General features: G+C 45.9%; 1 protein-coding gene across 1 annotated transcript in view; it reads right to left on the minus strand.

Annotated features, from left to right (window-relative positions):
* The window catches only part of LOC117720193 (O-acyltransferase like protein), a 50,786-nt gene extending 40,138 nt beyond the window's left edge, over positions 1-10,648 (minus strand). Inside the window, exon 1 of the mRNA XM_034518672.2 lies at positions 10,501-10,648. Within this exon, the coding sequence (XP_034374563.1) occupies positions 10,501-10,648 (148 nt within the window). The remainder of the gene's footprint in view (positions 1-10,500) is intronic.
* Between the last annotated feature and the right edge of the window lie 4,931 nt (positions 10,649-15,579).

The raw sequence follows: 15,579 nt of genomic DNA on the forward strand, positions 1-15,579 counted from the left end.
CTTGCAGGAGAGACTACAGCAGAGACAATGCTGATGAGCAGGACCATTTTGAGCAAAACCCTCAGCCGTGTGCACCGTTTTACCTTCTACTTAAACCTAAACTTCATATCAGGACGCTGAAAATGGACTTGTGGGGGGAGGGGAGAGCAGGTCACCGGACCTCTTTGTTCCTCTTCCCAATGTGGCCACACTGGATATGGACGGCTCCTTTCTTAGCTCTGCACTGTGAGGTATCTGCCTCTTGAGATCAGTCTATGTTCCGTTCTGAGTTACTCCATTGCGGGGAAACAATGGGTCGTGCGTGGGCATGTGAGCTTGGGTTCTGGATCTTGTTGAGTGGTTGTGATTCCCACTGATCCAGAGAGAGCAGCAATCTGACCAAGTGTATTCCATGCGTGACACCGAGAGGGCACTACGGGCCCACCTGGCAGTGGGAGTTCTCACTCAGTCTGAGGTTGGGGGCGGGGGCGGGGGGGGGGGGGACGATGGCAGGGCTCTCAAGTGGGGATACCCGGGCCTGGAGGCGGCTGGGGACTGATTGGCCTCAATTCTGGGGCTCCCAGATGCAGCTGGTAGGCTGCAGCAGAACGGAGACAAGGAGAGTATAGGCTGGCCTGTAGCTGAGAGAAATGAGGTTGAGAGAGTTCTGGGGGCGCCCCAGGAAAGGATTCTTTGGTTACTCGCTTGGCTCAGAATGGCTCGGCTAGCTTGCTTGAAGATGCAGGCCTCTGTGGCAGAACGGCAGGCCCCAATGACACGAGGAAGTCCGTGGGTTTTCAAAGCTTTATTTTCATGGCGGGATGTAGATGGTCTGGCGGTACCCCCACTTAGGTAAGGGTGGACCTGACTTAAATAGGGAGGGAGGAGGGACTGGGAAAAGAATAGGTAATTGGCTACGCCCTCTGGCCTTGAGGTAACTCATTAATACGGAAATCTCTCTAGGGCTGAGGCCTGTAGTCACTCCCTCTACCTGTGGAGGGTGACGCAAACCTTTCTTAGGGAGGGGCTGTATTGCCCTATGTTACTGAATGGTGCAGATCAAATGGAGGTCTACACCATGTGTCAGGAGCCTGGATTCTGGGAGTGCAGTGGAATAGATGCCCGTCCCTCACAGGCATGAACACCTGTTGGGTTTCCGGGCTATTACCAGCCAGCGCTTCCACCAAAACCCAAGCTATCCTATCAAAGTCCCACACTCCATATTGAAAGTAAAACAATGTTTTTTTCAGGCAGTGCCTTTCCCTGAGAGACTCCATTTTGCAAGTAGCTTTTGACTTCATTCTGATGATGAAGGATGATTGTCCTCCTGGGTGGACAAGTGAATGTATGCACATGTATGAGCACATACACTACACACATGCACATACTGCATATGCACATACATACACACATGCATACACACATACATACACACACTACATACACACAGATATACACACAGATATACACAGATACACACATGCATACACATACTCATACACATACTACATACACACACATACACACACTGCATATACACATATATACATATACACACATATACACACATACACGCACACATGCACACACTGCATATACACATATGTACATATACACATATATACATATATACACATATACACATACATACACACATGCACACACACACACATGTACACACATACACACACATGCACATACACACAGGACTCCAAGCACAGCCTACACTATACAGGGGCTTTTCACCATGCTGACAGCAGTTTCTTAGCTACAACTTGACTTCTTTCCTCCCTCCCTCCCTCCTCCTTTTCTTCTTTCCCTCTCTCCCTCACTTCCTTTCTTCCTTCCTTCTTTCCTTCCTCACTTTTTCCCTTTTAAACAAAACAAGGTTTCAATAGATTCCCAGACTTACTTGCAACTAGCTATGTAGCTGAGAATGACTTAAATTCTAATTCTCCTGCCTCTACTTCTCAAGTGTGTGATGATCCCAAGTGTGTACCTGGGATCACAGGTATACACACACACACACACACACACACACACACACAACTCATTCAGTGCTGCAGCCCAGGCCTTCTTGCAGTTTAGGCAAGCATTCTTCCCTCTGAGATACAGGCCCAGTGCCCCCCACCCCCACACACACACCTTTTCCTTTTACTAGCTCCAGATGTGATGATGAGGATGATGATGGTGATTTTAGTTACACTTTATTCATTTATTTGTGGGAAGGGGTGAGGCATGAAGAGGTCAACTGTGGTCCAGGGTGAGGCTTAGGCAAGACTATTTGCCAGGCAATACTAATTTACAACACTTTCAATACTAATTCACAATACTTGATTTCTCTGGCCACTCCAATCTCTGCTGGACTCCTGAGCAGGGCTTCATTGGGTCTGCATGCCCTGACTTGCCTTCTGGTCTCACGTAGCCAGCGCATTCCCTCTGCTTCATTCTAAAGATGCACCAGGCTAAAACTTGTTGGCTTCCCAAGCTGGGCTGTCCCTCCTCCCAATCTACTGGCAAGAGCTGAGTCATGCTGCAAGTCTGGGCTGGAGGACCATCTCTCCCAGGAAACAATGCAGGCTCCTTCTCAGACTGTCACACTGAATGGTGTGTCACTATGTCCTGTCTGTCTCCCATGAAAGTGAGGCTGTGCCCCTGCCTTAGTCAGTGTACATCCCAGAAAGGGAACGTTGTAGATGTTGGCTGAATTGAATTCAACTTTGATAGGGTTAGTCTAAATGCCCACAGCTAGCTCCAAAAAATTACTTTGAGGTTTTTCCCTGCATCACAAAATACTCCATGTGTTTGTATTTGTTAGCTACTAATAGACTAGATTGATTTTTTTTGTTTGTTTGTTTTGTTTTTCGAGACAGGGTTTAGCCCTCACTCTGTAGACCAGGCTGGCCTTGAACTCAGAAATCTGCCTGCCACTGCCTCCCAAGTACTGGGATTAAAGGCATGCGCCACCACTGCCCGGCTAGAGTGATTTTTCAAATTATGTTTCCCGTAACAGGATCTCCCAAGATCTGTACCCTAAAGTGTAAGGGTGTTAGGGAAAGCACCAGGATGGGCAACACTGTTGAGCTCTGTGCCCTTGGGGTAAGGCCTTCAAGGCCGTATCCAGGAGCCCCCAATTCTCCAGTGCACCTTACTTTCTTCTTTCCTCTCCTGATCACTGTGGTGCTTTTCCAGCTAAGCTGCTTCGGCCATCACATTGCATTGATTTCCCTTCTGATCCTGGGCTCAACTGGATCAAACTGCCTTTTTCTTGACGCTGCCCTAAGGAGTCTCCATCAAGAACCCAAGGACACTAACTAGGTCATAGGCATAGTTCAGATAGCAATGCTGCATCCTAGGGAGGGAGAGATGGGATGGGACTAAGCACCTAGTACTGCGAGTCTCCATGCTTGTTCTGAGTTGTCATGTCCCAGTGATTAATTAACATGTTTCTGTATGCTGTGCTGACTGGCAGATGCTTTCCTTCTCCTGTGACAGCGATGACATGTGTGTATTAAAATGCAGTTTCTGAGCTTGTTTTCTCACGGCTCTGGGATCAAGCCCAGCGCCTGGCACAAGTTAGAGAAGCACTCTGCTGGCGGTTCAGCTATTTTTAACAAGATTTCGCTGATTTGCCTAAGAAACTCAAGATCCTCCTGCCTCAGTCCTGAATCAAGGTTTGATAGTCACAGAACCTGGAACTTTCTACGGGATCCACTTTATTGCCCTCTCTCTAATAGGAGATTTTTCTTGGTTTCTGTGGAGGTGTTGGTCCTGAGCAAAACAAAACAAAAAACAAAAAAACAAAAAAACCAAAAAAACAAAAAACCAAACAAACAAAAAAACCTTCCAGACAAATTGCTGGGCAAAACACCTGGGGAAATGGGTGCTATCCAGACACTGAACAATCAGATATTTTGGGTGGTAGCATATCTTGGTTGGTAAAGCCCTTGCCTAGCATCTAGCACACAAAAGGCCCTAGCTTCAATCCCAAGCATGCACGAGCATGTGCATGCACACACACACACACACACACACACACACACACACACACACTCAATCAATGCCACAAAAACACCCATACTGATGGTAGACTACAACAGGCTTCCTCCCAAAAGATACCCATATCCTAGCTCAGGTTGGTGCTGCCCTGTGGAGAATCCACTCTCAACTGCTTCCTCTTAACAGGGTTTCCTATGGGCCTTGGTGTCTTGGAAAGAGTTGAGGCACATAGACAAGATAAAACAATGACTACAGGACATAAAGGAGAGAGCCAAAGAGACTGTGCAATCAAAATGGGAAACTGGATGTCCTGTCAGAGTGTGAGCTAAGAGACTTGTGGCAGGGACCAGGGATGTGCAGGGTTAAGAAATTTTTTTTAGAATAAAAGTGCTGTTTGGGATGTGTGGATTCTCTGAGCAAGCAGATGCCAGACATAAGAAGCACTGCAGACCACTTGGGAGCTCCTGGCTATCAACTGCCCAGCCCCCACTCCGTCTAGAGAAGTGAAATGGAGTCTTGGGTGTGGCCTCAGCTGTGGACAGCATCAGAAAGGGGCCTGTGTGGGCTTTGAGGAATGACTGAAAGCATACAGCTATAGCTTAGGCCTGGTGTCTCGTCAGAGATAGACAGGCTTCTGTTTTCCACTCCGGGTGATAAACCAGCAGGATTTAATTCTGCAGAATGTCCAGGAGGTCAAAGCAGTCTGCATTAGCTTCTGTCTTCATGTTCTATAGCTGTCTTGACAATCTTCACACCCAGAGGAGCTTGAAGCTTAGAAATCCATTCTCTGATCCTGGAGACTGGAAGTCTGAAGCAGGAGCAGGGTCAGTTCTTACCAGAGGCTCTGGGGAGTCTGCCTTCCAGGCCTCCGCTGGCTCCTTGCCAGCATCCTTTTTTTGTTACGTAGTGTTCTTCCCTGTGTGTGTCTGCATCCAGATTTCCTCTTTTAAGGACAACGATCCTTGTATTGGGATTCACTCTAACCTAGTATTACTGTTTAACTGTCACGTTATTTGACTGTTGATAACAACATAGATGCTAAGTTATGCATATTGTCTCACGCATAAGAACTAAAGGCCAAGGTGTAAGCAAGGGTATTTTTTTGTGTGTGTGTATGCATGCACATTCATGTGTGTTCAGGTGCACATGTGTGTGAATGAATCTGCATGGGAGGGGGGGACATGCAACCTTGGGTATCATTCCTCAGGCAATGTCCACCTTGTTTAAGACGAGGTCTCTCTCATTAATCTGGAACTCAACAAATAGACTGGACTTGCTGGATAGTGAGCCGCAGCCAGGGATGTCCCTTCTGGTCTTCCCGGCCCTGGAGTTATAAGCACGGTCTATTAAACAAGGTGCTTGCAAGAAAAGTGCTTTACTTGGCTATCTCCCTGGACTATAAACATATTTTTGTGAAGACACAATTCAGCCTATACCTTCCAAGCAGAGATATAGTGTATGCTGATACAAAGGACACTTGGTGCATAATTAGTTTGCAAGGGCTGCCATATAAAGATGCCACATGGTACCCTCACCAACAAGTGCCACACAGCACCTTCACCACCAGGTATACTTTTCCCCATACCTCTGCATATTGTTACACCAAGAATGGCAGTGTGGGCGGAGCCAGGTTCTTCTGAGGCTGTTCTTGGTTCAGATGGGCCCAGATACACACCACAGAGCTTCATAGTCTTACCTCCCAGCATGCCTGTGTCCTAATCTGCCATTGCACTAGGACTCTCTTATTTTGTTTCAGCTTAATTGTCTCTGTAGAGACCCCCCCACACACACACACACACACTGTCAAATGCTTGGGGTAGGATTTCAATATGGGAATTTGGAGAAACACAATTCATTCTATAACACCCACAGATTACAAACAGAAATGAAATCTATACTAGTCCTTAGGTCAAATTCAGAACATAGTCAATTGGTTCTCACAGAGAACCTTCATCAAATTTCTTGTATCTCTTGTAGCCACACCGTATGGTCTCTGCTCCTTTAAAGGGACTTCAAATGGAAAGGATGACTTAAAGGGCATGTTCTTTTTTTTCAGTCTGACAAGGCTAGGCAAGTGCTCTACCATCGGGCCATACACCCAGCCTACTCTTACCTATGCTTGGGAAGCTGTTTGCTTAGACTGTGGCAATCGCTGCTGTGCTACCACACCTGTCTCTGCTTCCGCAGTCAGGTACATCACAACAACAGGTATAATACCCATCTGAATATCTGTGTGTGAATCTGTTATAGACACATCATATGGTGACTTCATACAGCTATAATCCCAATACGAATCTTAGTGGCGGCTTCATTTGCCTTAATAAGTAACTTGAATACAAAGTAGAAACAAGATGCCATGCATCTGATTGTGACTTGAGCAACTTAAGTGCTGCATCCAGTAACAGACTGATCACTAGAGTAATTCTCATTCTTGTTTGTTTGTTTTGGTGTTGAAAATGTGTTTGCTATAGACAGCACATTAGGTTTAATTTGTATTCTTAACAATGGCTCCATCAATTCCTTCAGTCCAGTCAATGAAACAATAAACAAGTGCTGAATCCCTTTCTAACATGCTGACTCTGCCTCCCAGTGTGACTTCCCTGACCGACCGACAGACCGACTGACAGACTGTGGAGGAGGAAGGCAGATATAGTAGCACAGCAGCGATTGCCACCATACTAACACAGTATCCCCTCAGGCCCTGGCATGTCATCCAGTGGCACACAGCCTATGCCCATTCCCATCTCTGGGCATTGGATTGGAGAAGGTGTTTTAAGATGTAATTATGCAATAAAAGGCACAAAGAATAACCGAAACACCTGTGTCCCCATCATGCTGCTTGAAACAAATAACCACAACCAGTTCGTATCCCACCCTCGCCACCACTGCCTAGTGGCCCCGGAGGACTAGGTGTGGACACTTTCATTTGCATACCTTTCCTAGATTACTGGTGTTGCAGCTTTTCTCCAGCCCTGCATGCCTGTCTTAACACATGGACTGCATGCTTTTAGCAGCAGACAACTTTAATTTGCTTAATTGGTCTAAATGTAGAACTCTGGTGGTCTATCCCCTCTTGATGCTATTTCTCTGGCTGGATCTGTATTGAGAGATGTACCTCTCAGCCTTTCCTGTGGCAGCATTTTGTCGTGGTCTTTTCTTATTTCTTTCCTTTTTTTTTTTTTTTTAAAGATCTATTTATTTTATTTGTATGAGTGCTCTAGCTGCATGTACACCTACGTGCCAGAAGAGAGAGCATCGGATCCCATTACAGATGGTTGTGAGCCACGATGGGGTTCCTGGGAATTGAACTCAGGATCTCTGGCAGAGCTGACAGTGACCTGAGTCATCTGAATCACTGAGGCCTCTTTCTTGTTTCTTTTGTGGTTGCTTATTTTAGGCAATGATCAAAGGTATAGATTTGGTGGTTCGAGAGCCTTCTCCCAGAGTACTAGCCTTCATGGTACCAGAAGATGCCATACAAGCTTCCAAGGGCGAAAGGTAACCATCGCTCCTACCCCAAGAACCACAACATCAACCATCATGGGAGGATAACCTTCAGGGGTACTAATGAGATGTATTGTTAATATTCTGTCTAAACTCCACCTCCACAGTTACCTGGCAACAGCCAGGTATGCTCCTCCCCATAGTTACCTGAACTGCCAGGTAGGCCTATCCACTATAAAAGGGGCTGCTTGCCCCCTCCTCACTCTCTTACTCTTACTCTCTTACTCTCTTTCTCTCTTACCCCCCCCCTTACCCTCGCTACCCCCTCCCCCACCTTCCTCTCTATCCACGTGGTCATGGCCGGCCTCTACTTCTCTTCTCTCTTATCTCTTCCACCTTCCTCTCCCCACCTTTGCCCTATCCCCTGAATAAACCTCCTCCCCCTTGGAACCGCGTGGTCTGGAGTGGTCTGTTCTGAGCTGCGGTCGGATTTCTTAAAACTAACATGTATACCTTGGCAGTAATCAACAGCTCTCTAATTGGATTTAAGACCTGTTCAAAAGGAGGGAAATCATACCTAGTACTGGAAACCTAGCCAACCACTTAATACTAGTGACGTCGTGATCTTGGAGGAAAACCAACAACCACCTCTTTACTAAACCGACATAATACATACTAAATGTTTGTGTTTATAGCTGCAGATAAGTGTCATTTTTATCCTTCATCAAGGGACTTCTTTTTGTAATAGGAGACTTGTATTTAAAAAAAAAAAAAAAAAAAAAAAAAAAAGACAATCAAAATCCAGAATTGTGGAGCCTGAAAGCAACAGATTCATCTACAATATGATTCCCAAACCTAAGGCTCAGGGATCCCTGTGGAAGTGGTGTAGAAAGCTAGGGGATCAGGGAGTTTGCTACAAGATTGCATTTCCTGGTAATGTCAGAAGCTATGCTCATGAATTCCCACCAACAAGACCGCCTAAACGTGAGATGAACAAGAATGATGCGTACCATCGACAGGCTAAAGCAGTCTTAACCCTACACAAAGAACTACAAGCAGCTAGGAAGTACCGCAGGTGGAAGAAATGCTCTTCCCCAGGGAAAAGCACACCAATGGCTATCCAATGCCAGATGGTCAGCCCTCAGAACATACACACAAGTAACATCATGCAGACCGAGAAGGTTGTATTTGTGTATTTAGGAATATATATGTGGACGGAGAGAGGGAAGGGGTTTTGAGATCAGGTGACATAGGCTCAAACCTTATTCCTCCAACTTATTTCATAAAACCTTTTACATCTCTATGACTCTATTTCCTCCTTCACAAAGTAGAGGGCAGTGCCTCTTCCCTCCCACAGAGGGGATTTGAAGAGCCCGAAAAGGACAATGCCTATTCAAGGTTCTAAAGGTGCCCACTTTTTACACCCAAGTACTTACTCTTCACTCTTCTTATTGTCCCTTCCCTAGGTTCATCAGGAAAATCTTAATGGACACCAAGGTCAATAACCCATTCTGTGCTCAAAAGTCTCAGAGGAATGTCAAAGCAACTGTGCCAAGTCACAGCAACGACAGAGAGACATTTATCCACTGCAGTAAACTAACAGTCACCCATCCATTCACAGAGGTTTTCAGTTCCTTTTTGAACCACTTATTTGAGAGGATTTTGTGTATGTGTGTGGGGGTGGGGACGTTCTTGTGTATGCCAGGTGTCTGTGTGAGTGTAAGTATGAAGATCAAAGGTCTTTGTGTTGTCCCCTAAGAGTCATCCAGCTCTCACTGGCCTGGGACTCACTGATCAGGGTAAACCGGCAGTCCAGCAAACCTCAAGAATCTACCTGTCTCTGTTTATCTAACATGGGGATTACCAAGGTGGACAACCACACCCAGCTTTCTTGTGAGGGTGCTGGGGATTGAACTTAGGTCTACCTGCCTACAAGGTAAAGCCCCTTATAACTGAGTTGTCTCCTTAGCCCGAGAAATTTCTACTTTCATGAAAAGAAAAAGAAAAATTTTAAATTTTCAGGTACCTCCAGACAGAACATGGGTAGCACATGGGTAGAGAAACGGGGCCGACAATGTTCATGTGTCTGTGACTGTTGATGGCTATGTGCTGTTGTCTCTATACCAGAAAGCTGGGCTTGCTGTCAGGCCTTCTGGAGTCTCTTGGCTCCTTGCCTGGCTTGGTTGCAACATTCCCTATCGTTATTACTAAGTATTGTTATGAAACACAATCAATTCCAAAACAGGACTCAACTAATCTATTGAATTACCTGCATTTATATTTTGCCACCATTTCATCAAATCCTGGGATTTCTGACCCAGTGTAGAACAGGATTTGCTTCAAATGGTTATAGTATTTTGAATTATCCGAGTGTTCTATTTTTATTCTCTATTATAATACAGATGGTTTTAAATACAGAAGTGGCCATGCATTTCTAAATGGAAATGGCTATGTTAACCTAACTGGCTTTTAAAAGAGTCTTCACATTTTTCTTGTTCGTGATTTCCATCAGCAACAACAATGAATCCCATTCCAAAAGAGGTACCCTGTTGAAAACTAATTTGGTTTCAGTCCCTGCTCTGGCAGAAAGGGATGCATATAGATTTGAGAAACACACAAAAGTCAAATTGCAACTATCTCAAGTCCAGACAAAGCACACACACAAAGAGGTCTCACTGCTTGCCTGAGCCCGGGGAATTTTTCCAATGCACACCTTAGAATCTCCTATCAGCATAAGAATGGATGTGCTGGGTACTCTAAATAAGAAAGCAACTTACTACCAAAAGCAGATCAAATGTCTCAAAAGAGGAATAACCCCAGACATGTCTTGCAAAGTAAAATGCTATTGATTTCATTAGTAAAGGGCACACTATACAGGAACAATTCTTTCATTACAATGGCACTTCTAGACTGGCTTTACAGCCTTCTGCTGTGATGACCCTCCCCCAGCACGGCTTTGTCATCTGTTTCTTGCTTGGTGTCCTTGCAAATTCTCATGGGTTAGTCTAGCATGCTTCCAGCCAATACGGAAGACTGCTCTGTGCTCAGCTATCCAGCAGGACAGGGAAACCCACTTACTTCTCAGAGCGTATTCTTTGGGCTTCAGTGCATTCAGATCAGAAAGGAATTCATCAGTATCTTGCATGCACTTGAGAGAAATGTTTCTTGCAGGAGAAACAAAAGGGAACAGAGCATGCAGGCAAGCTAGCAAAGTGAAGGCCCTCATTTCTCAAGCTGTCAGGGTCGGCCTTCCCTTCTTAGACAAAGAGCCTAATATTTATGAAGCTGTTGTCTGTAATGTGTTGGGGTAAATGAGACGCCTCTCACCCCTTAACAAGCAAAGAAACAAACCGCATCTCCTCAGCCACCTGCAAAGCGGACAGATAAACCATGGAAACCAGTTTAAATACAATTTGTTATTGTGGAGTGGGTCAGGCTGTGGATGTGGGGCCATTGGCCACCTGGCTCCCTTTAGTTATGCAGATTAACACGTCCAGCTCACAAGAATCAGACCCGGGTTCTCTCTGGATAGATGGTCTCCTATGTCCCTCTGGGTTTAAAAACAAAAACACGTTGATGACATGAAGCAACAATATTTGGGTTTTGCCTAAGAATGATGATAAATCCAGCCTGTGAAATGACTGGCAGAATGGTAAAGAAAGCAGGGCCATCAGCAAAGGTTACACAACTCTTCATGGATTTACTGAACCCCGAAAGCAGTGTCAGCTTGGGAGTGATGCAAGTGCCCATGGGAAGGAGTTCTTGCTCCAGGCAGATGCACACACACCCACACACGAAGGTTCAGAACACACATCCGGGAGAGGAAGTGATGCTGACTCTTCACTATGCTCTAAGAAAACAGTGTGTGGGTCACAAGGTAAACAGTCTCACTCCAGAAAAAGACTCTTTAAATAGTAACTGCGTCGTCTTCCCTTGAAGGGCCACATGTCCGCACACCTCATTTACGCTGCAGAAATACATCCTGTGGGTAGTAGCCGTGACTCAGTTGCACATTCTGCTAATGCTTAGAGCATCTTCTGGTACTCTAGACTGCAAGTCTTGCCTCAAAAGAATGCACACATGTGTACACATATATACAGGCACAGACTCTCTCCAGTGTCCCTTTGAGTCCTTTGTTCTCTCAGGATACCCTATCTGGAAAATTCTCAGCAGCCTCCCCAGAAGCTATATACCTCTTTTTCTTTTCTTTTCTTTCCTCTTCTCTTTTCTTTTCTTTTAAATTTAAGTATAGTGCTTATGCATGGCATGATGATGCATGTTTTAAATGCCAGGACTTGGGAGGCAGATGCATAGATTTGAGTTCAAGGCCATTCTGGTATATATGGTATATAATGACACTCTGTCTGAAAAATAAAATCAAAAAGTTGTGTGTGTGTCTGTGTGTCTGTCTGTGTGTGTGTGTGTGTGTGTGTGTGGTGTATACTCACAGTGTGCATGCATAGAGGTCAACAGGCAATTTTGATGGAGTCTATTCTCTTCTTTCACCTTTATGTGGGATCCAGGGATCAGAATCAGGCTGTCAGGCTTCTACGTTACACATGTCGCCCTCTGAACCTCTCAGTCAGTTCCTACTTAATCTTTAAGTCACTGTTGGCTCCTCCCCCCAGGAAAGACTAGAGCAGGAGAACGGCCATTTTCTGTACCACCCAAGGGCTTTGCATGCCCACTGGTCCACATGACAAGGTTTACTCTGCAGCTCTGTCAGACGCTGGCACAATATGTAAAATTTGTTTTTGGCATGGGTCTGGCGGTTGCACCTAGGGTATCATGTCCGTTGAGCAAGCGCTCTCCTGGTGGGCTCTCTTTTGACTCTTTATATCGAAGCGGGGTCTTCCCCAGTTGCTCTGACTGCCCTTGAACTCACTGTGAGCCTACACAGCTCTCGGATGGCTGCTCACCTTCCTTCTTCTCCCAAGTTGCTGAATCCTTAGCACCATATGGACCAGGCAGAGGGGCACACGCCTGGAATCCCAGCCCTGGAGAGACAGAGCTAGGTGGATCAGATGTTCAAGGCCAGCCTAGCTACATGAAACCGTCTCAACAAACAACAAAAACCTTACTTTTGCATAACTAAAAGTTTAAGATCTTTCGGATGTTTGTCCCAACTCCTTAAAAAAAAAAATATGAGTAGTCAAAGTTTAGGGGAACTCAGTCATTTCACAAGGATATTTTAGGCCCCTGATTTATACAAGACATGGGGCTGGGCACAGAAATAGGACAGGAAAGCAAATATTGCCTTCCTTTCCTGCCAACAGGCCTTCATCATTTCCTGTCGTGGCAAGCATCAGCTGACTAAAGCTCTGAATGCCAAGGTCACTTCCTTCTAGAGATGGCTATGCAAACAAAAGGACCTCATCCTTTCCTTGGCAGTGGGTTGGGGAAAACAAGGATCTGCCTTTGCTGACTAAAGTACATGTTGTAGTGATAGAGAAAGTGTAGCTGGTTTTACTGCTGATGGAATGGAGACATGAGAAAACATGGGTCTTTGTATTTGGGAGAAAGCAGAGCCGTGGAAAAGCTGAGGAAGCTCATGTAGAGTGTGACAGACAGTTAGCAAATAGACAACTAGCATCAGGCAGGGGTGATGGTGGTGGTGGTGGTGAGGGGGTGGGGGGTGATATAACCCAGCACAAAGGGGGGAGGTTGGTGTAGCAGGCGTGAATTTATTCTTCAAAACAAGTTCTTGCTAAATGGCCCAGACTAGTCCATGATGTTCCTGTCTCAAGCGCTGGGGTTTCAAGCCTGCAATACAGCCACCCTCTGGCAGCAGTTTAGCAAGGGAAATAGCAAAGGCTCCTGTAGCAGAGCTATGTAGAAAGATATGGAAAGCTTCCCTAAAAATAACGAGGGGGGAGCATTGCAGAGCAAGGATCAGCAAGGGCGAGCCTGAGATGGGAACGTGAGGGTTGGACGCAGTGAAGGAAGCAGTGGGGGGATGAGGCTCTTCCAGTGACAGGATGTGGGGGAAGGAGATGAGGATCAACTCACTTCCAATTACTGTGATGAGTCTCTTCTAAAATAGTCAGCATCCGTATGTTGGTGGGTGGGCGTCTTATTCAGAGGGCAGCAGAGTTTAAACTTCAATGTCCCATAATGTGGGCATCCAAGTTGACTCTGAAGATCCCTTTAAGAAGTTATTTTTACTTTAAAAATGTGTGTGTGCGTGCGTGCGTGTGTGTCTGTGTGTGTCTGTGTGTGTCTGTGTGTGTGTCTGTGTGTGTATGTGTGTGTGACTATGTACATGGGAGTGCAGGTGCCCATAGGGAGCAGGAGAGGGGGTGTCAGGTACCCCCCCCCCCCAGCTGGTTGTAGAAGCCACCCAACATATAGTGCTGGGAGCCAAACACAAGTCCCCAACTCTTAACCACAAAGCCATCTCTCCAACCTCAGCTTATGGATCTCTTAAAGGCAGCCATCCTCTTTCTCTCTGACCAAACAAGGGTAGCCACCACAACCATGGTCAGCATTATGAATACATTTTAAATGCCCTTGCTTTTAAAGCAGGAGAATGAGGGCCAGGTGAGTGATCCACATCTGCCTCCTGCCAAGACAGACACATACTACAGCAGGCCCATAGCACAGCTCTGCTTCACTGGTCCTTGTCAACCTCACACCATCCCATCCAAGCAGCAGGCCTGAGCCTGCCCTGTTCTCAGCCATACACGATACTCTCAGATATAACTGGTTTCATTAAGCCTGACATGACACAAAGATGGGAGAATAGCTTGAACTAAGCCTAGGATTTCTGGAACGGAGAGGAAGGTCTGTCATGGGAGACTCTAAATACAGTATTTTTCAACACAGTCTTACAATCATGGCAGCTATTCTTGTGTTTAGAGACAGACATGACATGGCAGGGCACCGTGCAACTGTGAGAAACGCTCCGGGATAAGCAGCATGCTGCAGAAACAGCAAGCTAAGTAACGGTTCCTCTAAGGTTCCTTTAAACATCTCAAGCGAGCACTATAAACGGGGCCGTGTCGTGACTCAAGAGATACCGTGTTCCATCCTCTGCCTACCTGGAAGGATACTTACTATACATGATGGCAAACAAACAGGTAGCCTCCAGCCTTTGTCCTCTTCAGCACCTTCGTTCTGGCAATGGAGAGATACAGCCTGCTCGTACCATGCTTGTTACTGAGGAGCCCTGTTCCATGGCTGCCTGCCCAGAACTGCTTAGTCTTCCCATGCCTGAGGGTAGATCTGCTCTTGGCTAGCCCTGAGTTCCTCAATAGTCTTGTTCCAGCACACAGCTTTGTAGAATCTCTTTCTGAATTCTCTTAAAGTTAAACCATTCTGGGACTGGGGTGCTGGCTCAGTGGTTAAGAGCACATACTGCTCCTGCGGGGGACCTGAGTTGGATACTCAGCACCCATGTCAGGTGGCTCATGGCCGCACAAGACTCCAGCTCCTGGGGATACCACGTCTTCTTCTGGTCTCCACAGGCACTGAGTGCATTCATACTGCAAACCCATATATGTAGATGTAATTGATTGTCAAGTTAAATTACGATTTGAAACTATATCACTAAAGTAATCCTTTTCTGTAATGCTGTGTCCTGTTGGGAAATTCACTTGAAAATTTACAAGATCAAAGTCAGACACCCCGGATCTGAGAACATCAGTGAGGAGAAGCTCAGAAGAAAATGTGAGCTGGTTATACACATTTCCTCACAGACTATATCAAGGGGTGTAAGTTTTTGTTTGAGACAGGGTCTTACTCTGTGGAGCACAGGCTGACTTTGAAATCATTATAGCCCAGATCAGCTGTAAAAACCGTGACTATCTTCTTGCCTAAGCCTTCCACATTCCGGGATGAGGTTTAGTATGACAAGTGCATACTAACGTAATCACCAGAACCCATTAGGACCTCGGAGAGGGTTAAAATAGACATGAAAAGAGAACACGTAGGGAAAACTGACAGCAACCGTGTTTCAAATTTAGCCTCATGTCCAAGTCACATGGACCAAGGCCCATGGGTTTAGAATGCGTGTTTTGGGGATAGCACTAACTATAGAACTGGCGAGTCCACAAGTTCCTTGGAAGAGGAGAGAATTGTGTTCTGCTCTACACTTCCCTCTTAGAACTGCTCGTACTGCAGCCCACAGGTTTCGGTTGTTTTCCTTTTCACGGATCC

This window comes from Arvicanthis niloticus, chromosome 14 (genome assembly GCF_011762505.2).
Source record: "Arvicanthis niloticus isolate mArvNil1 chromosome 14, mArvNil1.pat.X, whole genome shotgun sequence".
NCBI lineage: Eukaryota > Metazoa > Chordata > Mammalia > Rodentia > Muridae > Arvicanthis > Arvicanthis niloticus.